The sequence below is a fragment of the Oryctolagus cuniculus genome, chromosome 19, assembly GCF_051225735.1.
Source record: "Oryctolagus cuniculus isolate XC-2025 breed Fujian yellow rabbit chromosome 19, ASM5122573v1, whole genome shotgun sequence".
Classification (NCBI taxonomy): domain Eukaryota; kingdom Metazoa; phylum Chordata; class Mammalia; order Lagomorpha; family Leporidae; genus Oryctolagus; species Oryctolagus cuniculus.
In genome coordinates this window covers 58,893,475-58,916,586 of record NC_142885.1, presented here as the reverse complement: position 1 = coordinate 58,916,586, position 23,112 = coordinate 58,893,475, and the positions used below count along the sequence as shown (strand labels likewise).

Sequence of the window (23,112 nt, the reverse complement as noted above, 5' to 3'; positions counted from 1 at the left end):
GCAGTGGAGGATGGCCCAAGTGCTTGGGCCCTGCACCCCATGGGAGATCAGCGCGGTGTGTCGGCCGCAGCGCCCTGGCCGCGGTGGCCATTGGAGGGTGAACCAACGGCAAAGGAAGACCTTTCTCTCTGTCTCTCTCTCTCACTGTCCACTCTGCCTGTCAAAAACAAAAAACAAAACAAACAAAAAAAAAAAACAAGGAATTAAAAAAAAACTGATGGAACTAACCAATTAATGTCAACACCACACACACAAATACACACATAGAGAACTGCTTGAACAGGTGTGGCAAGTCCCAAATCCCAAAGGCTGCAGAGACCCCACCAGACCGTCCAATCAGTAAGCAGGCCAGGTGTGAGAAAGACCCAGCCCCCTCTGCCTTTGCTTCCCCACCTCTGTTGAGACACAGGTGCCATGGCCCATTTTCTAATGTAATAAATGAACCGCATAAGGGTCATGGGAAATGGGAAATCAAGGCTGCGGAGGCAACAGCCCAAGGCTGGCACTGGCAAAGTGGACACACTCACCCCAGCCAAATGTTACCATGATGGGAGATGGGCCAGAACATTCTGGAAAGAAGCCAGAAATGGAAATGCTACGTGAAGTCTGCTGATCTGTACATACTGGGGGTCGTCTTGGTCCACTGAGGCTGCTGTACCAAAATGCCATAAGCTGGGGGGCATCTCAGCGACAGAAATTTATTTCTCAGAGTCCTGGAGACTGGGAGGGGCTGACAGGCTCAGTGTATGTCGAGGGCTTGCTGTGTCCTCATGTGGAGGAAGGGACGGGGCGGCTCCCTGGGGTCTCTTCCGTAAGGGTGCTAACTGCACTTAGGAGAGCTCTGCCCTCATGACAGCGGCCCCCCCTCCTGACACGCACCGGGCACTGGGTTTTAACACGTGAATTTGGGGAGACTTTGGAGGAAGCACCTTGTACAACGGGCGGAGCACAGCTACAGGCTGCTGACTCTCATCAGCAGAGCTCAAGCCCCCCAAAGGAAAGGAATAATCTAGATGCTGGACTCAAGGCTCTCGGATTGGCCAGATTTGGCGCCACACTCACAGCTTTAAGAACAGATCTCCCAGTCCACAGTGAGGCGGCCAGCAAAGGTGTCCTGCAGAGTCCTTCAACTTACCACACCAGAGTTTGTGCATAGATCAGTTCTAGAACATTCCTAGCAATGTCGAATTCCTGCAAGCCAAGACTCGTGATGAATCGCATCCCAATGATCCTGTGAAAAATGACCTGAGGTTAGTACCCAAATTATAATGCCCTCCTTCAAATGCTCCCTCCAGGCTAGGACAATCGGCAAAGCAGACCCTCACCAGTTTGGAATAAAAATCACAAGTTCCCTTGCAAATGTTTGAAAAGTTCCAAGTATATAAGCATGTTTTTGATGAAATAAATTTTAACACAATGCAGTCAAGTAGGGTATTGTAGACATGATCTTTAAAATATTCTAGAGCAGGGTGGGCATTTGGCCCAGTGGTTAGGTCACCGCCTGGGATGCTGGTATCCCAAATCAGAGTGCCTGTGTTCTAGGCCCAGCTCTGCTTCTGATCCAGCTCCCTGCTAATGCCCATGCTAGGAGGCAACAGGTGGCAGCTCAAGTACTTGGGTCCCATGTTATCTTGTATATTCCATACCTTGCTTATTGAATCTTTTTCATTGCCCTAACTCAGTGCCTCCTAACACAGTTGAACCCAAGACCCTTAAATCTATGGGTGCTGCTATCAAATTAATGTTTCCTTAATTTTTTAATTTTTAAAAAATTTATTTGAAAGGGAGAAAGAGGGAGAGTGAGCTTCCATCCACTGGTTTACTCCTCAGATGTCCACAACATTTGGCCCGGGCTGGGCCAGGCCAAAGCCAGGAGTGTGGAACTTCAGCTGGGTCTCCTTTGTGGGTGGCAAGAACCCAAATACTCGAGCCATCACTGCTGTCTCCTAGGGTACGCATTGGCAGCAAGGAGGAGTCAGGATCAGAGCTAGGAGTCGAACCCGCGCCCTCTGGTACGGGATGTGAGTATCCCAAGTGACGTCTTAAATGCATTGCAAATTGCCTGCCCTTGATTCTCCTGTTTCCTAAATCCATAAGGAGGAAAGAGAACTCTGCATTTACTCTGAGAAAAGTTGAGAACATATTGATTTCTTCATAAAGTGGAGCTGTGAATCAAAAAATTTCTATTAAAAAAACCTTTTCAGACAGGGAAGGAGGGTGGGATTAAAATGGATTTAAAATATAATTTTAAAAATTTATTTGAAGATATAATTACAGAGAGGCAGAGGCAGAGAGAGACAGAGAAGTCTTTTCATTCACTGGTTCATTCCCCAAGTGGCTACAATGGCTGGAGTTGGGCCGATCCAAAGCCAGGGGCTTTTTCTGGGTCTCCTACATGGTTGTAGGGGCTTGAGGACTCGGGCCATCTTTCGCTGCTTTCCAAGGCCATTTAGCAGGGAGCTGGATCAGAAGTGGAGTAGCCAAGACTCAAACCGGCACCCATATGGGATGCTGGCACTGCAGGCAGCAGTTTTACCCACTATGCTACAGTGCTGGCCCCAAAATATCTTAATTTTTTAAAAATTATTTGAGGGCAGAGTGACAGAAATATAGGCAGGTAGACAGAGAGAAAGAGCTCTCAGTCACTGACTCAACTCTCCAAATGCCTGCAATGGTTGGGACTGGGCTAGGGCCAGAGCCAGGAACCAGGAATGCAATCCAGGTCTCCCATGTGGGTAGCAAGAATCCATCACTTGAGCCATCACTGCTGCCTCCCAGGGTCTGTCTTGGTAGGAAGCTGGAGTCAGAAGCTGGTGCCAACAACGAAACCCAAGTGCTCCAATGTGGAATGTGGGTGTCTTACCCACCAGGCTCATTCCTCAAAATTTCTCATACCAACATAAACTTAGCTTTTATTTCCATTTTGCCCATGACATTTTCAAAGCACCCCGGTATCAAAATTATCTTCAGTAGCTAAGATTTCAAATGGCTCCACCTTGGTGCTTCATTTCTGGTGTTTGTTGCTTTTTCTTTTTCAAGAGAAAGTTACAAAGCATCAAGTGAACCAAAACCACTAGGACAACAGGGCTATCAGGTCACGGTGAAAGTGAGTCAATGCGGAAGAGAACCCTATTGCAAGCAGGACAGGCAGACTAGGCAGATGTGGAACAAGGCCCACTTGCAGGAAGTGAGGGGCCCTTCCGTTCCCCTCTGGTTCCGGCATCAGGCACCTATGCCTCCCGCCCAGCACACCCTTACCTCCTGAGAAACTCCCCGAGAAGGGAATCCGCCAAAGAGAACAAGAAATCCATCAGAAGGAGCCGGTAGATTTCCTGGCCGATGAGGGTTTCCCAACACTAGGAACAAACAAGAGTCAGGACGTGGGGCGGCTGCCTCACATATGACTGAGTCCTTGCACCCACAAAGCTCCCCCACTCTCCCCACAGAATGCAGCGAGATTTGTTTCCAGGCGTGTTTATTCTTGATAGGCTCCTTCTTCCCCCAATACGCCTTGCTTTCCACGTGCACCCAAAGTTTCCCTTCTTGTAATCTCTCCTCTTAAAAGGTCACATCTCTGCCAATCACCCTCTGGATCCCATTTCTCCAGAACAGCTGGGGATAGTGATGGTTAAGAATGCCTCCATGTTTATTTTCTTGTTTGACTGACATTACAAAAATCAGTTAATATCTCCAGGCTTAAGAAAGTGGTCTAGAAGTTTAGCCTCTGGGCTAGCATAAACTGTAAGGTGGAGTCAGTTCATGAAACTGATGATGACCACCGACCTTTGGAGGAGTCAGAGTTAGGAGCGGATTGATCAGAAGCTTTTAGATTTGGATGCAGAAGGAGAGAGGAGTTTTAAGTGCACAGCCCAGGGATGGATGGATGGATGGATGGATGGATGGATGGATGGATAGTGAGGGCATGTGGGGAGATGGATGAAGGGATAAATGGACATACGGATGGAAGGATCCATGGTATCTATTCTAACTAGCCTAATTGGAGGGCCAGTTTTAAATTTCTTTGATAATTAGGGGAGAATGGCAAAGGTGCAATGTTCTTGGAAGATGTTTTTAAGTCTGGCTAAAGCAGTGTTCTTTTGAGACCCAAAAACAAAAGAGTTAGAGAGAGGCCCCTGCACTCCAGGTGCCTGAGGGCTCAGGACAGCTATCAGCCTAGGGTGAATGGTCTGTATGAAGCTGCTTCTCATGCCGGACCTCGCAGTAGAAGCAGAGGCCACCCCAACAAGGTCAGCAAGACCGGCCTGCTCCTGAATCCACATGGGACACTCTTCTCAGCGAGGGTGGGGGTGGGGTGGGGGGTCCGGCCCCCATTCTCTGGGACAGGGGAAGACTGAGAAGCCATAGTCAAGTGAGGGAGGGCCAGGGACGACCAGAGTTAGGACACACTTGTCATTGGGCAAAGTCCTGGATATCCGGGTTACAGAAAACACGGAGCATCAAGGATCCAAAAGGACCTTGCTTCCAAGTCCAAGGCTCTGAGGATAGATTAGCATCAAAACTATCGCCACTGCCGGGCACTATGTTCATCCTACACGTGCTCTTGTTTAATCCCCACTGCGCAGATGAGAAAACTGAGGCTTTGAGAGTGTAGGGGACTGCAGAGCTCATCTTCCAGCTAGGTCTTCCTGAGCTTTTGTTTGTGGAAACGCCTCTCAGATGAGCTTCTGGTCTCTTCCCACAAGGAGTTAATGCCAAATAGGGGTTGCGTGTTGACGGATTTTTGTGACCTTTACTCCCTCCCTTGTGATCAAATACTGAGAGACCAGAATAGCACAGAAATCTCACCTCCTCGCCAGACAGGGCCACGATGTTGAGCCAATAGTAACAAAGAATGCCAATGATTGACATCTTCAGGAAGATGTTTCTAAACAGCAGAAGAGAAAATGACAGCCATTACTCCCACGCCGGCTCTACAGCTGTCTGCCAATATTTCCTTTGGGACACCTGGGGACGCAGGGACTCCTGCCCCTGTGCTTGGGCGGGGCCGTGCCGTTGGTTCTGGAGAACGGCCAGAGCCCAGAAGCTTCGGCTCTGTGTCACCCCCTCCTCCAGCCCTGCCTTCCCTTGGGAAACGCAGTCAGAAATATCTGGGAGGTGGCTGCTCTCTCAGCCTGGATCTCTTCGTGACTGATGAGAGCAGAACCCTCCTGCTAACGCCTACTGCACCCGTGGCACGGGGGAGACAGACACCTCTGTGCCCCAAGCGCCTGAGACAAGGGGGGCATCGTGATGGCAGAAGAACTGAACTCATTCTGGTGGACACTCTCTGGTTGCGTCCCCACACTAGCTGAGTCACTTGCTATCATCACAGTAAATGAGTACAATACTCACTGGGTGCTGAGCCAAGACACCATGATAGCCAAGACACCATGATAAGCACCTCTTAGTCTTGATCCCTCTCTCATCAGGTAGCTGGTATGTTGTGTCCATCTTACCCCACATGCAAGGCCATGGGTGACCGTGAGACCTAACTCTTTCCCTCACGGCACCCTGGACTCGTGGGTGGGCTATGGGGGAATAATGGAGGTACGGCGGTCATCACACTTGGAGTGTTCATATCAATTGGATGTAATGACTGACTGCCTGACTGGCCCATTCATTCATTCATTCATTCAGCAATTATTCTTGAGTGCCCACTGTGTCCACTGTGAGCAAGGCAAAGCCTCACCCGTGAACTGTGGCGGAGGAAGCTAAACAAATAAAAATATGTCAGGACGTGGTGTGACGCTGACAATGCAGGGAAGAAAGGAGAACTGTTGTGTTTGTTTTCATTTTATTTGAAAGGCAGAGACACAGCGAGATCAATCGTCCACCCAGCGGTGCCCCCACAAACACCTGCAGCACCTGTGGGCTGGGCAAGACTGAAGCCAGGGGCCCAGAACTCACTCGAGTTCTCCCGTGCGGGCGGCAGAGCCACCATCTGCTGCCTCACCGGGGTATGTATTAGCAGGCAGCTGGAACTGGAGGCAGAGCCAGGACTCGAACCCAGGCACTGGGACGTGGGAGGCACGTGTCCCATGCAGCAGAGGAGTGGTTATCTTTACTGGGAGCAGCTCTCTGCGAGGGCTACACTGGAGCAGAAGCCCAAAGAAAATCAAGAGGCAAGCCGGGTGGGGAGAACAGCCAGGGCAAAGGCCCGGGGCAGGTGGGGGGAGGTAGACAGTTGGGGGCATATTTATGAGCGCTTAGGAGGCCGATGAAGGTGAACAGTAGCAGCAAGAAGGAGGGAGGCTGGAGCATGGGAGCCAGGTCTCAGAGCCCAGGGTAAAGGCAGGAGCTCTGGAATGATCAGTAAAGAAACTCAGGCTGCAAGGCTGGACTCACTGCTAGAAACAGCACCACAACCGGGAAGCAGTCAGACGAGTGGGGAGGACGCTAGAGGGGCAGCCTCGGGCAGTTTCAGGCTTGGTTTATCAAATCTCTGGCGTCACTTCTAGAACATATGAGGCCTTGGGGTCAATATTGGGGTCAAGCCACTGCCTCTGATGCCAGCATCCCATATCAGAGCGCTGGTTAGAATCCTAGCTGCTTCCACTTCCGATCCAGCCCCCTGCTAGTGTGCCTGGAAGGGCAGTGGAGGATGGCCCAAGTGCTTGGGCCCCTGCCACCCATGTGGGAGACCTGGATGGGGTTCCAGGCTCCTGGCTTCAGCCTGGCCCAGCCCTGGTCATTGCAGCCATTAGAGAAGTGAACCAGTGGATGGAAGATCTATCTCTTGGTGTCTCCACGGCTCTGCCTTTCAAACAAATAAATAAATCTTTTTTTTTTTTTTTTAAAGATGCCTTTATGAGAATCACCAAACAGCACCTTCTCTGAGCTAGTGAATTGCTGAAGGCACTCGGGCCATCGCTGTCCAGGGAAGGGGGTTAATGACGAAAGTTCCTCTCTTCCTCCTGGCTGATGCCTGGGGAACCAGGACTCACAGACTGACCAATGCAGACACTGGAGGATTTCAGTCCCCACACAGTCCTCAACCAGAACCCTTGTGCAGTGCACCGCCTGCCCAACTGTACATCCAGTACCTGACAACTCTGGTCACCCTCAGCAGGCCGGCAGCCATGGGGAGAGGCAAGCCGTGGCTTTGAGCGAAAGGCATTTGCCCTCAACGGCGGCATCTTCTCAGCACTCTTCAGATGTCTCGGCTCTGACCCGCCCCCTGCCAATGCATGCAATCCCTTCCGCGGCCAGCTCTGTGGACATGGCGGAGGCTGGCGTGGGCTGCGGCAGACACACCTACCGGATCAGGAGCGTGTAGACCTCATGCCGCGGCATCTCGTACCTCTCCACTAGCCTGAACATGGAGTAGAAGCGCGGCACAACCAGGTTGATGCAAGACACCACGAAGGGCAGCAGCAGCACCGCCCAGGGGTCCCTGTGCTTCTTCAGGAACTGCAGGGGACACAGCAGAGACCCCGGATGTCGAGTGGGCGCCACACCCTTCTCTGCCTCCCACAGAAGACCCCCATGGTGGGGAAAATCCCAGAACTAGCTCCTCCGGGCTTAACCACTAAGCTGCCATCTATTTAGCACTGTGCTGAACCATCTGAGGCTCAGAGAGGCACAGACACTGGTCACAGTTGCCCAGCAAGGAAGCGGCGGATCTGAACCTCAGTGCATCTTAGTGAGAGGCAGGAGGCGCTGCTGCAGCCCCAGGGGCTCCCCCGTGTGAGGTCAGGGGAGGTGCGCTTCCTCCAGGGGGACCCAGCACCCTGGCGTCTGTCTGGGAGTGGAGCTGGCTGGGCTTCTGCTCTGACAGGCGTCCTTCCCCTGGGTCTGGGGTAACGGATTCCAGCGGACTGATCTGTCTCCCACAACCACTCCTCCAAGGCCCAACCCTGCCGCCATCCCCCTGTGCATGATTTGCCCAAAAGAACCAGGCATATAACAAGGCACTTCAGTGCTGCGTGTGACAAGTGCACAGGGAAGCCTGCAAAGTCAGGAGCACCCCACTCGGCCCAGTGAGGTTGGTGGTGACAGTGAGAGGGGACTCCCTGGAGGAGGTGACACCTTGCTAAGGTCTGGAGGAAGGAGGAAAGGTTGCCGGATGAAGGGAAGTAAAGGATGGAGAATGGACTGCATGTTTCCCACCTAGAGATGAGGGAAAAGACAGTGTTCAGAGACCCATGGGCATACCAGTTATTACTGCTGGTGTGGGAGACGGGCCAGGGGTCAGATCATAAAAAGATCTGCCCATGGTGCCAGGGAGGATAGAATAAATATTGGAGGTAATGGAAGCCAGTTAAGAGAGTGATGTCATGAGCCCTATCCACCCACAACTCTAGAGCTTGGCAAACCAGACACAATGGCCCTATTCTCAGAGGGAGAGCGGAAATCTACAGAAACATAGCCCTTCGTCCAGGCCACCCGGCTAACCAAGCCTCAGAGCCCCCACTGTGACTTTCCCTTATCACTCGGGGTCCCAGGCCCAGCACAAACCCTTTATATTTTCTCTAGCCCCGCCCACACCCCTGTAAAGCCAAGTAGGACCACTCCCAGTTTACAGATGGGAAATCCACAGCTGGAAGAGATTATATCCCCTGCCAGAGCCCATGCGTTCCTAACACTGGTGGGCAGCTAATCTGTGCCAGGTGCTGTGGGAACCCTGAGGGATGGAGAGGAAGCAAAGAGAACTTGATCTGAGGTCCATGGCCAAAGTTCTCGTCTCTCTCCTAACCCAGTGCGTCTCCCTCAGGAGCGTGCACTCACATTGCCCAGGGACCTTGTTTGCGATGTAGATTCTGAGCCCAGGGGAAGGAGGGGAGAGTCTGCCATTTATAACAAGCTTCTCCCTATGCCAAGAGTTCCAGCCACAGTCCCAGTCTGAGTATTGGGCTCTCCACCAGTCTCTCCCTCCAGCCTCACCTCGCTTTTCCTGGCGTCCCTGCCTCTCTGCTTACCTCCGAGTTGTACTCAGCCAGGTAGTAAACAGCCACACAGCAGGCCACGGCCACTCCAGTGGAGACCACCCAGGCTACTACGTGAGCAGAGAAGCGGGTCAGCTGCTGATGAAACGTTAACCTGGCGTTCTCCTGACGGATCTCAGACAGGTTCTCCTATAAGCACAGAGTCAAGTTCACCTGCAGATCCCCGACCACTGTTAGCCAAGCCTCCAGGCTCAACCTCCTGCCACACTTGAAGACACAAACCCAGCCCAGGCCCACAGATGGGGGCAACTTCCTGGTAGACGTAGATGATGGGAGACTCTTGGGAGAATCCCCAAATGGCCAAGAACCCCCGTCACCCATACCAGGATCCATCTTTAAGGGACACATGAGACCAATGGATTGGGACCACATTCTTTTTTTTTTTTTTTTTTTTAATTTTTTTTTTGACAGGCAGAGTGGACAGTGAGAGAGAGAGACAGAGAGAAAGGTCTTCCTTTGCCGTTGGTTCACCCTCCAATGGCTGCTGCGGCCAGCACGCTGAGGCCGGCACACCGGGCTGATCTGATGGCAGGAGCCAGGTGCTTCTCCTGGTCTCCCATGGGGTGCAGGGCCCAAGCACTTGGGCCATCCTCCACTGCACTCCCGGGCCACAGCAGAGAGCTGGCCTGGAAGAGGGGCAACCGGGACAGAATCCGGTGCCCTGACTGGGACTAGAACCCGGTGTGCCGGCGCAGCAAGGCGGAGGATTAGCCTAGTGAGCCACAGCACCAGTGGGACCACATTCTTATGGAAAGCACTTGGAGGTCATCGAGTTCTCTCTTCAAGAAGAAGCCGAGGTGTCCAGGGAGGGAAGACGTGACCATCACAAAAGCTCCTTTATTTACCAATTCCACTCGCCCTTTCTTTTTACTCAGTGTTTCTACACACTATGGTTTCTCAGCCTCTGCACCACTGACATCTTGGGCTCCGCAGTTCTGCACTGTGGGATGGTGAGCAGGGTCCCTGGCCTCCATCCACTGGATCCCAACAGCATCCTTCCACCTGCTGCCACGACTGAAAAAGTCTCCAGACTTTGCCAATCGTCTCTCTGAAGGATGACACTGTCTGGATTGAAAACCACTGCCCCAGAAATGAATTTTAAACTCAGAACTATGGGATCAAGAAGTACCCCTGGGTAACATGTTCACAGATATTGCTACCTTGGCCATCAGAAAGCTGCGCCGCTGTGTGTGGGCTGTGGGCTGGGTTCATGTGCTGGTACCGTGGTCCCCAGAGCAGTGCGACTGAGATGATGGAATTGGTAAGAGATGGGACCTCGTGGCAAGGGGGCCCCGCCCCCTGGTGGGCTTGGCATAACTCTCACAGAGAACATTACTTCTCATACACGGGGCTGTGACGAAGTGATGCCCACCACGTGCGTGGCCTCTCCTGCACACGGCCGGCCGTTCCCTTTGCCACTTCTCTGCCTTGTGACAAAGCTGGGGCGGGGCGGCGGGGGGACTGCCCAGACACCAGCGCTGAGCTTTTCAGCGAGCCAAAGAAACCCCTTTCTTGCTAGGGTACCCGGCCTCAGATATTTTGCTGTAGCCCCACAAACACACCAAGATAGGTCCGCATTATAAAGCTCCCCTGTCCTGTGACGATGCCCACTTCCCCCACACTGTCATCAGCACTGGGCATTAGGAATTTTTAATTTTTGCCGATCTCATGGGCAATAAAAAAATAATAACGTGCTATTACTTTTAGGAAAGTTCTGGACTCCTAGAGGAGGGAGGGAGGCTGGCCCCAGGCAGGGGGTGGGAAGCTGGGTTCCCCTTACCCGGATCTCCGTGCTGAGATTCTTCTGCTTCAGCTTCACGGCCTTCTCATGGGTGACGGTGAAGTCCCAGCAGAAGATGAGCTTAGCAATGCCTCTGGAGTAAATGTGGGGGTTGATGAAGTTGTTCCGGAAATACTTGGCCATGCTAGAAACGGTGGGAGCCCAGAGACCAGAGGTTACTGCGACAGGCACGGGGGAGCGTGGGGCTACACAGAGGACAGCCCCGTCAGGGACAGGGAAAAGCAACACGCGAGAGGCAGCCCCGAGCTCTCCGCCCGGAATACCACGATTCCACCCGGAATGCTCAGGACCACACCGGCCAGCCTTCCAACCCTGGTTTTGCTGGTCTTTGTCCTTTCAAACTGTTCTGAGCCCCTGTTCCCACATTTGTGTACTGGGGATGGTGGTAATTCCCACCTCACAGAGTTTTACAATAACTCTGTATCTGAGTTGTATCTGGGGGTCGGCATGGTGGCACAGCAGGTACAGTTCCTTCTGTGGTCTCTGGAGAGAATCCATTCCCTGTCTTAGCCAGCTTCTAGAGGCTGCCTGCAGCCATTGGTGTGTGACCCCAACATTCATCTTCAAATCAGTCTCTCCCTCTCTCCCTATTAATAAAGATCCTCATGATTCCTTTGGACCAGCTGCAATAATCCTGGATAATCTCCCCCATTTTAACAGCCTTAACTGTATCATATCTGCAAAGTCCCTCTTTCTGCAGGGCTTTAGAACCCTTTTCTGCAAAGGGCCATTTGGAGACTGATGGATTGATTGATTGATTTGAAAGGCAGAGTAATAAAGAGTGAAGGAGATATAGAGATAGAGATAGAGATAGAGATAGAGATAGAGATAGAGATAGAGATAGATAGAGAGAGAGAGAGAGAGAGAGAGAATGAGCTATTATATCTGCTGATTCACTCCCCAGATGGCCACAGTGGCCCAGGCTAGGCCAGGCCAAAGCCATGAGCCAGGAGCTTCTTCCAGGTCTCCCATGTGGGCGCAGGGGTCCAAGCACTTGGGCCGTCTTCCTCGGCCTTCCCAAGAGCTGGATCGAAGTGGAGCAGCCGGGACTCAAACTGGCCCCCATGTGGGATACCGGCATCACAGGTAGCAGCCTTACCCGCTATGCCACAACATGGGCCCCCATTTGGAGATTTATAACTTTACTTGCAAGCCATACAAAATTATCAGCTTAAAACAGCCTGCTGTAGGTTGACTGAATTTGGAGTCCCGCCTGCAGATGCCTTGGCAGAACCAGACCAAGTGATTTCACAGGGCCGTGAACATTTTTGGGGGATGGCAAGGAGGTATTATTCAATCTACCACACTAGTCAATGCAGTGTTTAGAGCAAGAAGCGCTTGACCCATTAGACAGCTTTCATTATCCTGGCGCTGTCTCTGGCCCAGGTATCACGTAACAGCCAGCCTGGCAGGCGATAAATGCTAGGCACAAGGACAACGCCGTTCCAAAGTTTGCTGCCACTTAGTAACTTAAGAAAAGCTTCCTAACTTGACAGGATGAAAGGAAATCTCCTTTGGGTTCGAATTATTGTGCAGGAAGTGAGGTTCTCCTGCCTGCACTGCATCCTCCTAAAATCCATGTGTGAAAGTTCTAACTCCCAGGACCTCGGAATGGGCTTGTATTCAGAGAGGTAAGCGGTGCAGGCACTTGCTACAGCGGTCAAGTCAACTTCTTAGGGTAACCGCATCCCACATCACAGTGCCTGGGTTCCAGTCTGGGCTCCACTCCTGACTCCAGCTTCCTGCGAATGCACTCCCTGGGAGGCAGCAGCTGATAACTTAAGTACTTGGGTCCCTGCCACCCATGAAAGAGACAGCCTGGCCCTGTCTAAGGCACCCAGACTGTGTGTTTGCCACACTAGCCTCAGCGAGTGAACACAGCAGGTGCACACTGGTTTTCTGTGTGTATTTTCCTTCAGTCCCAACTCTGACAATTTGTCATCCACACCTTTTATTGCATCTCTATTTTCAGATGGGCTAATTTCTTTTTTTTAATTAATTAATTAATTAATTTATTTTTTGACAGGCAGAGTGGATAGTGAGAGAGAGAGACAGAGAGAAAGGTCTTCCTTTGCCGTTGGTTCACCCTCCAATGGCCACCACGGCTGGTGCGCTGATCCGATGGCAGGAGCCAGGTGCTTCTCCTGGTCTCCCATGGGGTGCAGGACCCAAGCACTTGGGCCATCCTCCTCTGCACTCCCTGGCCACAGCAGAGAGCTGGCCTGGAAGAGGGGCAACCGGGACAGAATCCGGCGCCCCGACCGGGACTAGAACCCGGTGTGCCGGCGCCGCTAGGTGGAGGATTAGCCTATTGAGCCGCAGCGCCGGCCAGGCCAATTTCTTTAAAAGCACATGAAAACCTCCCTTCCTCTGTCCAAACTCCTGTTTTGCGTGGCAGGACGAGGACGGATCAGACAGCAACACCAAGTCAAAGCAGAGAAACGGTTTCCTGCATCACTCGGGGGTTGCCGAAATCTAAAACAAGCCTCGGAATCAGGACGCGCGGACAACTCCGTACCTGAAGAGCAAACTGAAGAAGCAGGTGATCAAACAGGCTCCGATGGTGAAGATGTACGCCAGCTGCATGTTGTAGGCGACCCCACTGTGCTCGTGCTGGATCGTGGAGTTGGTGTAGTAGCCGTAGTACAGCACGGTGTCCCGAAAATAACCCTGAAGGGGACAGCAAGCTCTCCGTCAGGTGCAGCTCTTGAGGCAAAAATGAGTGACTACGGGCAGCTGGGTTGACCTCGATCTGCAAGAAGCTTGGGCCAGTGGGGCTAGACACTTCATTCACCAGGAAAGGGGCACCACAGCCAACGGGGACAAGTAGATGTGTTGTCCCTAGGCTCACAGAGCTGGAGAGGAATGCCAAGCAATGTCACTTCCCAGTGGAGGGACCCAGGGACCCAGCAGAGTGTCACTGGGAGGACAGCCAGCCACCATGTGGCTCTGTCCCCTATGAAGTGTCCACCAATCATGTTTACTAGGACACACATTGAACCTTTACATCTATATTTCTGTTTACAGGAAAGCAATGAGAGAGACCATGAGGAACTGTATCATCAGACGATTCCCAAAGGTCAGGAAAGAGACTCTCAAGGGTAACTGGCCCAGTTTCTGATGTAAGCCAAGGTCGAGGAGAAGAGGGCTGGGGGATTATTCTAAATTCTAGATTAGTGGATACTGAGAGGAAAAAAATCCAACAGAATACAAAAATCTGGCCCGTGATAGGATCCTTGTCTGAATAAATAAGCTATGAAAGACATCTAGAGGAGAACTGAGAACATCGGAATGTGGTCTATATTTTAGATGATATCTTTTATTTTATTAGGAGTGAGAACAATACTGTGGTTGCAACAAAGTGTCTTAATTTTTAGAGATGTATGTTGAAATGTGAAACAACCTGGTATCTGTAATTTACTTTAAAATGCTTTCAAAAATAGTAAGAAAAAGCTAACATGGAAGTTCATTTTTTCAGTAAATTGATTTGTGCAGTTTATAAATACTTTTTTAAAGATTTATTTATTTACTTGAGAGGCAGAGTTACAGACACAGAGAGGGAAAGAAGAGAGAGAGGTCTTCCATCCGCTGATTCTCTCTCCCCAGATGGCCACAATGGCTGGAGCTTAGCCAATCCAAGCCAAGAGCCAGAAGCTTCTTCCAGATCTCCAACATGGGTTCAAGGGCCAAAGCACTTGGGCCATCTTCTACTGCTTTCCCAGGCCATCAGCAGGCAACTGGATTGGAAGTGAAGCAGCCGGGACTCAAATTGACACCCATATAGGATGCCGGTGCCACAGTCAGATGCTTAACCTGTTAGGCCACAAAGCTTGCCCCAACATGGAATTTTAAAATCTATATAGCGGTACATGAATGTTTATTGTACTACTCTTTATTTTTCTCTACTTTGAAGTTTTTAAAAATGCATTAATTTATTCTATTTCTTTGAGAGGCACAAAGAGACAGACAGAGGGGTCTCACCTGCTGGTCCATTCTCCAAATGCCTGCAACAGCCAGAGCCCAGGCGGGCCAAAAGCAACAGCCTGGTACTCAATCTGGGTCTTCCACTTGGGTGGCAGTAAACCCAAGTTCTTGAGTAGGTCACTGCTGTCTCCCAGCGGAAGATGGCCCGAGCGCTGGACCCATTGTCACCATGTGGGAGACCTGGATGGAGTTCCTGGCTCCCTGGCCTAGCCCTGGATATTGAATCCATTCAGGGAGTGAACCAGCAAGTGGAAGATCTCTTTCTATCTCCCCCTCTCTGTGTCACTCTGTCTTTAAATAAATAAAATAAATCTTAAAAAAAAAAAGGTCAAGGGACTGGCATTTTGGCACATGGGTTAAGCCAATGCCTATAATGCTTGCATCTCTTATGGGCAGTGATTCAAGTCTCGTTTGCTCCACTTCCTACCCAGCTCCCTGTTAATGTGCTTGGGAAAGCAGCATAGGATGGCCAAAGTCAGGCCCCTGTACCCATGTGAGGGACCTGGAAGGAGATCCAGGCTCCCAGCTTTGGCATGGCCCAACCCTGGCTATCCTGGCCAGTGAGTGAGCAGATGGATGATCTCAAATCTTTCTCTCCCTCTCTCTGTCTCTCCCTCTCTCTGGAACTCTGCCTTTTTAAGAAAGAAAACAGTTTACAAAGAGATACCTGAAACTGAGGAGAAAGATAAATGAAAAGGGAAAAAATGGACTTTCTCTTGGTTCTAGTCTATAGTAGGAATTTTTCAAAAAGAACGTTGTATTTTGTAGAAATACAAATGTAAAAAGAAAACATAGATCGATGGAACACTAGCAGGAAAAGATGGCCACCACAAACTACCAGATGAAAGAAAGCAAACTCTAGCCAGCCTGTCCTAATACACCTTTTGTAAGAGAAAATGACGGGGTGCCGTGTACATGCTGAGACACGTGGATATGTGAGCAGAAAAGCCACGGCAACAGAAACTACTGGAGGCGGCCATCTCCGGGGGCGGAACTTCCGCACCGCCGCGGTGCCGCTACTTCCGGGGAGGGTATTTCAGATGCACAGCTTCCGCCTCAGCCGGCTAACACCAGAGCCAAGGCGCGCCCCTGCGTTGCCTAAATGGTGACCCCGGGTGGGGGCAGCCGGGAACTCACCGCCCCTGTGAGAAGCTCCAGCCCAGTGAACTGGAGGGTGTTCTTCTCCGCCACGGTGAACTGAGGGATCGTGATGAAGCTGAAGTTCAAGATGAACGAGAAAATGTTGAACTTCAGGAGCCACCTCAGAAAGTTGAAATAGGACAGGACGCTGGTTCCAAATTTGCCCCCGATGACCTTGAGTGTCTTCTGCCACAGGCTCACGGAGTTGAGGAGCTCCGACACGTTGCTCTTGGCTCTCCGGTAGCCCTGCAGTCAGGGAACAAAGCGGGCCGTTTGATATTCACTCAACAAACACCCACAGAGCAGCCAAAACGACCACCAACCATGCCTGGAGCAGTATAAAGTGCAAGGCATGGCAAGTGCATTTATGAACGCTATCTCATTGAGTCACCAGAGCCACACTCTAGGGCGGCACCATCACTACCTTCCCAACAGGCTGTTGAAGAACCTGACACTCAGAGATAGGCACCAAGACGGCAGAATAGGGAGGGAGCTTACTGCTCTAGTCTAGGGAAGACAGTTAAAAAAATTGTGGAGAGAGTACAGTCTCAGGGAAGAGTTAGGGAGAAAACATGCAAATTAGAGGGACACTGTGGATCTATGTGGAGGGTGTGGATACGCACAGCCAAGGACCCCAGCAGCCTAGAGCCTCAGCACCAGCTTTGGAGAGTGAAGTGAGACCAGACTGTAGCAGCCCAAGCAATAAAGCCATGGAAGAACCTGGCATGAATCCAGCTTGGAGCCCTGTGACCAACCTAGATGAAAAAAAAAGGAGGCACATTTCTCTCTTCCAGACCACCTGGCTCCAGTGTCCTGTAACTAACTGAGAGGGGGCAGGTGCTATTTTGGACATACATAACAGGTGCACCAGCTCGTCCACATGCCCAACAACCAGCCAAGAGGAGACTCCTGAGTCTGACTAGCAGAACTGACGGGGCTGAGAGCTCGTGACTGTGGGAGCCTTGTGTGCTGGGACTGTGAAAACACTGTGGCTACATGTGAGGGTGCAGGGTGTGGCTGGGTCTTTGGGCAGTCACCTTGAGCGGCTCCACATGCTCAGGGCTCCCTGATTCCCTGCTGAGGGTCATTACTGCAGGATCTGTGCTCACATCAAAGATTGCACAGATCCTTTGTGTGGTTCTTGTGGCAGTGTGGATGGATATTGTACCCACTGGGGCTAGCGCCCAGGCATTGGTCTCCTTGGAGGAAAGGAGGTAAGAATGAAACTATACCAACAGAGCTGAACAAAACTCCCCTCTGATTTAAAAAAAAAAAAAAAGGAGATTTACCACGCCCAATTTGGGAGTCACCTTAGACACTCCCCTCCCCTAGAGCACTGAACAGAGCTCCCTGGCCACACCCAGCACATGCCTCAGGGTATTCACTAAAAGAGCAGGCACTCCATTAATCCACAGAGGCATAGTCCAAAAATAAAATCCATCACAGGGGAAAAAAATAACCAATAAGTATCTCTACAAATGTCTAAAAATAAATGCAGCAATTCAAGAAACAAGAAGAAAGAAGACAACATGACACCCCCAAAGGAACACAACAACACTTCAGTACTAATGTAAAAATGAAGAGATTGAAGAAATCGCAGAAAAAAATTTTAAAATTGATTACTTAGAAGTAATCAGGCCGGCGCCGTGGCTCAATAGGCTAATCCTCCACCTTGCGGCACTGGCATACCAGGTTCTAGTCCCAGTCAGGGTGCCGGATTCTTTCCCGGTTGCCCCTTTTCCAGGCCAGCTCTCTGCTATGGCCCGGGAGTGCAGCAGAGGATGGCCCAAGTGACTGGGCCCTGCACCCTCATGGGAGACCAGGAGAAGCACCTGGTTCCTGGCTTCTGATCAGCGTGATGCGCAGGCCGCAGTGCGCCAGCCGCGGCGGCCATTGGAGGGTGAACCAACAGCAAAAGGAAGACCTTTCTCTCTGTCTCTCTCTCACTGTCCACTCTGCCTGTCAAAAATAAAAAAAAAAAAGAAGTAATCAGAAGCAAACCCATGAACTAAAGAAATCCGTACATGACATGAAAGAGTATTTTTCTCATGAAATTGAGATTTTTAAAGAGAAACCAAAACAAAATATTGGAAATAAAGAATTCAACAGATCAAATAAAACATACGGTATAAAGTTTAACAACAAAATTGGTGAGGCAGAAGAAAGAATATCTGAGTTAGAAGACAAATCTCTGGAAATTTTAGTCAGCCCAAAAGAAAAGAAGAAATTAGAAAACTAAAAAACACTGTTGGAGAACTATGGGATACTATGAAATGACCCAACATATGGGTCTTAGGAGTTCCTGAAGGCATGGAAAGAGAGAATGTATTAGAAAGCCTTTTTAGTGAAATAATTACAGAAAACTTCCCTAATGTGGAGAAAGAAAGTGATGTCCAAGTACAGGAAGCACATAGAACTCCTAATAGATGTTACCAGAAAAGATCTTCACCACAACACACTGAAATCAAACTCAGCATAGTAAAACATAAAGAGAGGATTCTAAAACATGCACAAGAGAAACGCCAGATTACTTTCAGAGGATCTCCAATTAGACTCACAATGGACTTCTTATCAGAAACCCTACAGGCTAGGAGAGAATGGCAAGATATATTCTAAGTCTTAAGAGAAAACCAGAATACTGTACCTGGAAAAATTTTCATTTATGAATGAAGGTGAAATAAAGACCTTCCATAATAAACACAAATTGAAAGAATTTGTCACCACTCGTCCAGCCTTACAAAAGATGCTTAAGGATGTGCTACACACAGAAACACAGAAACATGGTCATCACTAAGAAAGAAGGTGAAGGCAGAAAATCTCCCAGTGAAAGTACAAAGGAAATCCAAAGTAAACAACAGGAATATTTATGGAAAAACGGCAGGGCCAAGTCAGTACTTATCAATAGTCACCTTGAATGTAAATGGCCTCAATTTTCCAGTTAAAAGACACAGACCGGCTAAATGGGATTAAAAAACAAAACCCATCTATTTACTGCCTGCAAGAAATACATCTCACCAACAATAATACACACAGACTGGATGGAAAAAGATATTCCATACTAACGGAAACCAAAAAAGAGCTGTGTAGCCATCCTAGTATCAGACAAAATAGACTTTAAACACAAAACTGTTAAAAGAAACAAAGAAGGACACTGTGCAATGACTAAGGCATCAATTCAACAGAAAAATGTGACTATAATAAATGTATATGCATTCAATTACGTGGCACCTGGCTATTTAAAAGAAACGTTACTGAATCTAAAGGAAGACATAGACTCCCATATAGTAGCAATAGGGGACTTCAATATCCCACTTTCAGCAATAGACAGATCAACCAGATAGAAAATCAGCAAGGAAACAACAGTTAATCAGCATTATAGACCAAATGGACCTAACGGATATCTACAGAACTTTTCATCCCACAGTTGGAGAATACACATTCTTCTCAGCAGTGCATGGAACTTTCTCGAGGGTAAAGCACAGGCCAGGCCATAAAGCGAGACTCAGAAAATTCAAAAGAAAAATCAAGATCATACCAAGCGTCTTCTCTGACTACAATGGAATGAAGCTTGAAATCAACAACTCAGGAATCTCTAGAGCATATGCAAACACATGGAGACTGAACAACATGCTCCTGAAGGAACAGTGGGTTGTAGAAGAAATCAAAAAAACTCTTGAACAGTTTTTTTTTTTCATTTTACTATTTGTTGAACTCTGTATTTAGTATAGAGTTAATCTGCTGTGGATAAAGTTAATTGAAAATAGATCTTAGTAAAAAATATAATGGGAATAGAAGAGGGAGGAGGAAGAAGGGTGGGAGTGGGGGTGGGAAGGTGGGTACAGTGCGAAGAATCACTATCACTATGTTTTCTAAAGTTGTATTTATGAAATCCATTAAGTCTGTATACATTAAATAAAAGGTTTCTGGGGGTTAAAAAAAAAAAAAAACACTCAGGATGGCCAAGATGGCTGACTAACCCACAACCTCTTAGGCCTCATTTCCCACCTGCTTCCCTGACGTCTAAACTGAGCCAGCAGCTTTGGGCCCTGAATGGTGCTGCTCCTCCCAGCCTCCCTCCCCACCCACCCGCCCCATCTTCACCCTCTTGCTGTATCCATTTTACTGACTGCCATGCAGGCTAACTCACCAGTGAGAGGGAGCTCAGGCACTGGGCACAGCAGTTGAATTCCAGGGCACGATGGGACTGCTTGCTCTTCTCTTTGTCCACTATTTTCCTGTGGGGAACAAGGAGGGAGAACATGAGAGCCACCCAGGTCATGATTCAGTCGCTCGGAAAACGGCTGCCTGTTAACAATGTGCACCAGGAAGCCAGAGACCACCTTCCCTGAGTGTGTGACTGCATCCTAGCTGGAAAAAAAAAAGACAAAGAACACTGAATACTCACAGTATAACAGTAAGCCAGTACTGTGTTAGGAGATTACACTATGTGAAAGAAAAGGAAAACCCAGAACTGGGGAAGGAGATGGAAGTTGCTGGAATGGGAACTGTGTTACAATCTGGGGGTGATATGGGTGATATCTGAGCATCACTGATTTGAGGTGAGGAGGGGTTAGTGTACAGATCGGGGACACCCCGCACATCAGGAACAGCCTGGCAAAGCCCCACAGTGGGCAGGGCAGGGCAGCAAGCAGGACATGGAATAAGCAAAGGGTAGAGAGGAACCATGGAGGGAGGCAGGGGTCTAGATCAACAGTTCTCCACCTGGGGCCATTTTGCTCCCAGGGGACAACCAGTCATGCCAGAAAACTTTTCTGGTTGCTAAGCTGGTTGCTAAGCACCCTATAGATGAACAAAACCACGCCCACAGCAGGGAATGAGCCAGTCCTAAGATTTCAGTGGTAATGAGGCTGAGAAATTATGCCGTTAGGTCTGTGGGGCACAGGACAAAGGGAGCTATGGTAACTTGGAAATGGACCAGTGTTTGGAGAAGGACACAGTCGCAGTGTGTCTTCACCCTTCCACAGACTCAGCACTTCTCTTTTGTTCTGGTTCTTTCCTGGGTTTCTTGGGTCCCTCTCCGTCGTCCACCCCCGTGACGCCGTCCTTCCAGTACAAACGCCGCCCTGTTTGCCCCCAGCTACCACATCCCTGCTTCCTGGTCCTCCCGCTGCAATCTCCTTCCGCCTCCATCTGGCCTGATTTTCTTTCTGCCGTCTGTAAGCGGTTTGTTGACAAATCTATTTCCCCAGCCAGGCCCTGAAATCCATCTTTGCAATCTCAGAAAAATGGAGTCATTGAACAATTTATTAGCAACTGTTGTTGCTTTCACTCTACTCACTTTTGCCAACTACTACAAACTACAAAAAGAAAAAGACTACAGGACAAGCAATGTTAACATCTGTTGCTAAATTACGTCTACTTCTTGCTTTTGAATCCCTGGGTTTAGGAAGCTCATAAGGTCTTCTTTATTTCTTAAGTAAACTTCTTCCTTTTTTAATGATTTATTTATTTGGAAGAATTACAGAGAGAGAGAGAGAGAGAGACAGACAGACAGAGAGGTCTTCCATTTACTGGTTCACTCCCCAGATGGCTGCAACAGCCAGGAGCCAACGTTTTCATCTGGATTTTCCACATGGATCCCAGGGCCCAAGAACTTGGGCCATCCTCCACTCCCTAGGCTTCCCCAGGCGCATTAGCAGGGAGCTGGGTCAGAAGTGGAGCATCTGGGACTTGAACCCATATGGGATACTGGTGCTACAGATGGCGGCTTAACCCGCTATGCCACAGTGTTGGCTCCAACTAAACTTCCCTTAGAGTAGTTTGAGATTAACAGTAAAGTTGCAGAGATGGTACCAAGAGTAGACTAATTTTCCCTGTTTCCATCTTGCATTTTCACATTACATTTGTCAAAACTAAGAAACCAACACTGGTACGTCACTATTTCCTAAACTCCAAACTATTCATGATTCCACGTTATCTGTTTTTTTTTCACCCGTGTCCACACTCTATTCCAGGATCCCATCCACAACACCGCATTCCCTGACTTGTCACAACTCTTTAGAATCCTCTGATCTGTGACAGTTTCTCAGACTTCCCTTCTCTTCAATGACCTTGACAGCTTCAAGTCCTGGTCAGGTATTTTGTCCTTCAACGGAGATTTTCCTAATATTTTCCTCTAGTTAGACTGGGACAATGGGTGTTAGGAGAGAGCACCAACCAACAGTGAGCCCAGCTCATCACATGGCTTAGCTTCGGGGATGCTGACCCGAGCACCTGGCCCAGGGAGCGGCAGCCAGACTGCACTGGGAAGTTCCTTTTCTCCTCCTTTGCATAACCTGCTCTTTGGAAGTCAGCAAACATGTGACTAACACACCAGCTAACCCAGTGAGTTTAAACTCCAGGTTCTGGAGAGAAGAATTCCCACCTGGATTAGTATTTGGAATTCTTCCAGGAGGAAGAGCTGTCTCTTCTCTTGCATTCATTTTATTTCTTATTTTTTGGTATGAGACAAAAGTAGAAGAGTGGGGTGCACATGAAACCTCAGAAAGCAGAAAAACCTCTGGTCCCTACCTGAGGTTCCTCTTCTCTTCCATGGTCCGCGGTTGGTTCCTGATGGTTTTAATTCTGTCTCTGGATGTCATGGGGATCAGAGATGCAATTAACTTCTGTCCTGTGGAATAAAATAAACAGTTTAATTTTTTTGAACAGAATAATAACATTTTAAAATACAGTGCTGAAGTCAGAAAGTGCTTTTTAAAGATCACAACGAAAGAATATATGAACCCAAAGTTCCAAGATCACACTCCCTCCCCCAATACAACCATTCACCCTAAGATAGGTGAGTGCAAAAGCCAAGGCCAAACCAAATGGTGATGTCTGTGTGCTATTTCAAATCAATGTTTTCCTCTTTCTCATGACAAAAAAAAAAAAAATTAGTAAAGTCAGCGAGACCCTCTATGCTTAAACAGCCTCCTTCTCCTCTCTCCTCTCAATTCCCAATTCATTTCCTTCTGCGCCCTTGAACTCCGGGCCCAAACACCTTCAGATGCTTTTACACCCCCCAGGAGGTGCGTTATCCCTCCCACTTTCCCCATCAACTCAGATTCTCATCTGTGGTCAGGGTGGCGGAGACTGCTGGGTTGCCTACCCCGAAGTCATTTGCTCCTTCTTAGTACAATTTCCATTGTGTTGAGGAATCTACCTCACCTTCCTCAAAACCCCGAGCTTACTGGGGAGAGACCACCTCCAGGCACAAGGGCCAGGCAGCTTCTAATCAGCTAA

General features: G+C 49.3%; 1 protein-coding gene across 4 annotated transcripts in view; it reads right to left on the bottom strand.

The window, feature by feature from the left end:
* TMC5 (transmembrane channel like 5) overlaps positions 1 to 23,112 on the bottom strand; it is a 98,121-nt gene that overhangs the window by 27,526 nt on the left and 47,483 nt on the right. For all 4 annotated transcript variants that reach the window (XM_070064782.2, XM_070064784.2, XM_070064781.2 and 1 more), the window contains exons 5-14: positions 22,402 to 22,501; positions 20,018 to 20,105; positions 15,868 to 16,116; positions 13,265 to 13,416; positions 10,726 to 10,870; positions 8,919 to 9,074; positions 7,259 to 7,410; positions 4,807 to 4,885; positions 3,259 to 3,356; positions 1,136 to 1,231 (exon numbers count right to left, since the gene is read on the bottom strand). In XM_070064782.2, the coding sequence (XP_069920883.2) occupies positions 1,136 to 1,231; positions 3,259 to 3,356; positions 4,807 to 4,885; positions 7,259 to 7,410; positions 8,919 to 9,074; positions 10,726 to 10,870; positions 13,265 to 13,416; positions 15,868 to 16,116; positions 20,018 to 20,105; positions 22,402 to 22,501 (1,315 nt within the window). The remainder of the gene's footprint in view (positions 1 to 1,135; positions 1,232 to 3,258; positions 3,357 to 4,806; positions 4,886 to 7,258; positions 7,411 to 8,918; positions 9,075 to 10,725; positions 10,871 to 13,264; positions 13,417 to 15,867; positions 16,117 to 20,017; positions 20,106 to 22,401; positions 22,502 to 23,112) is intronic.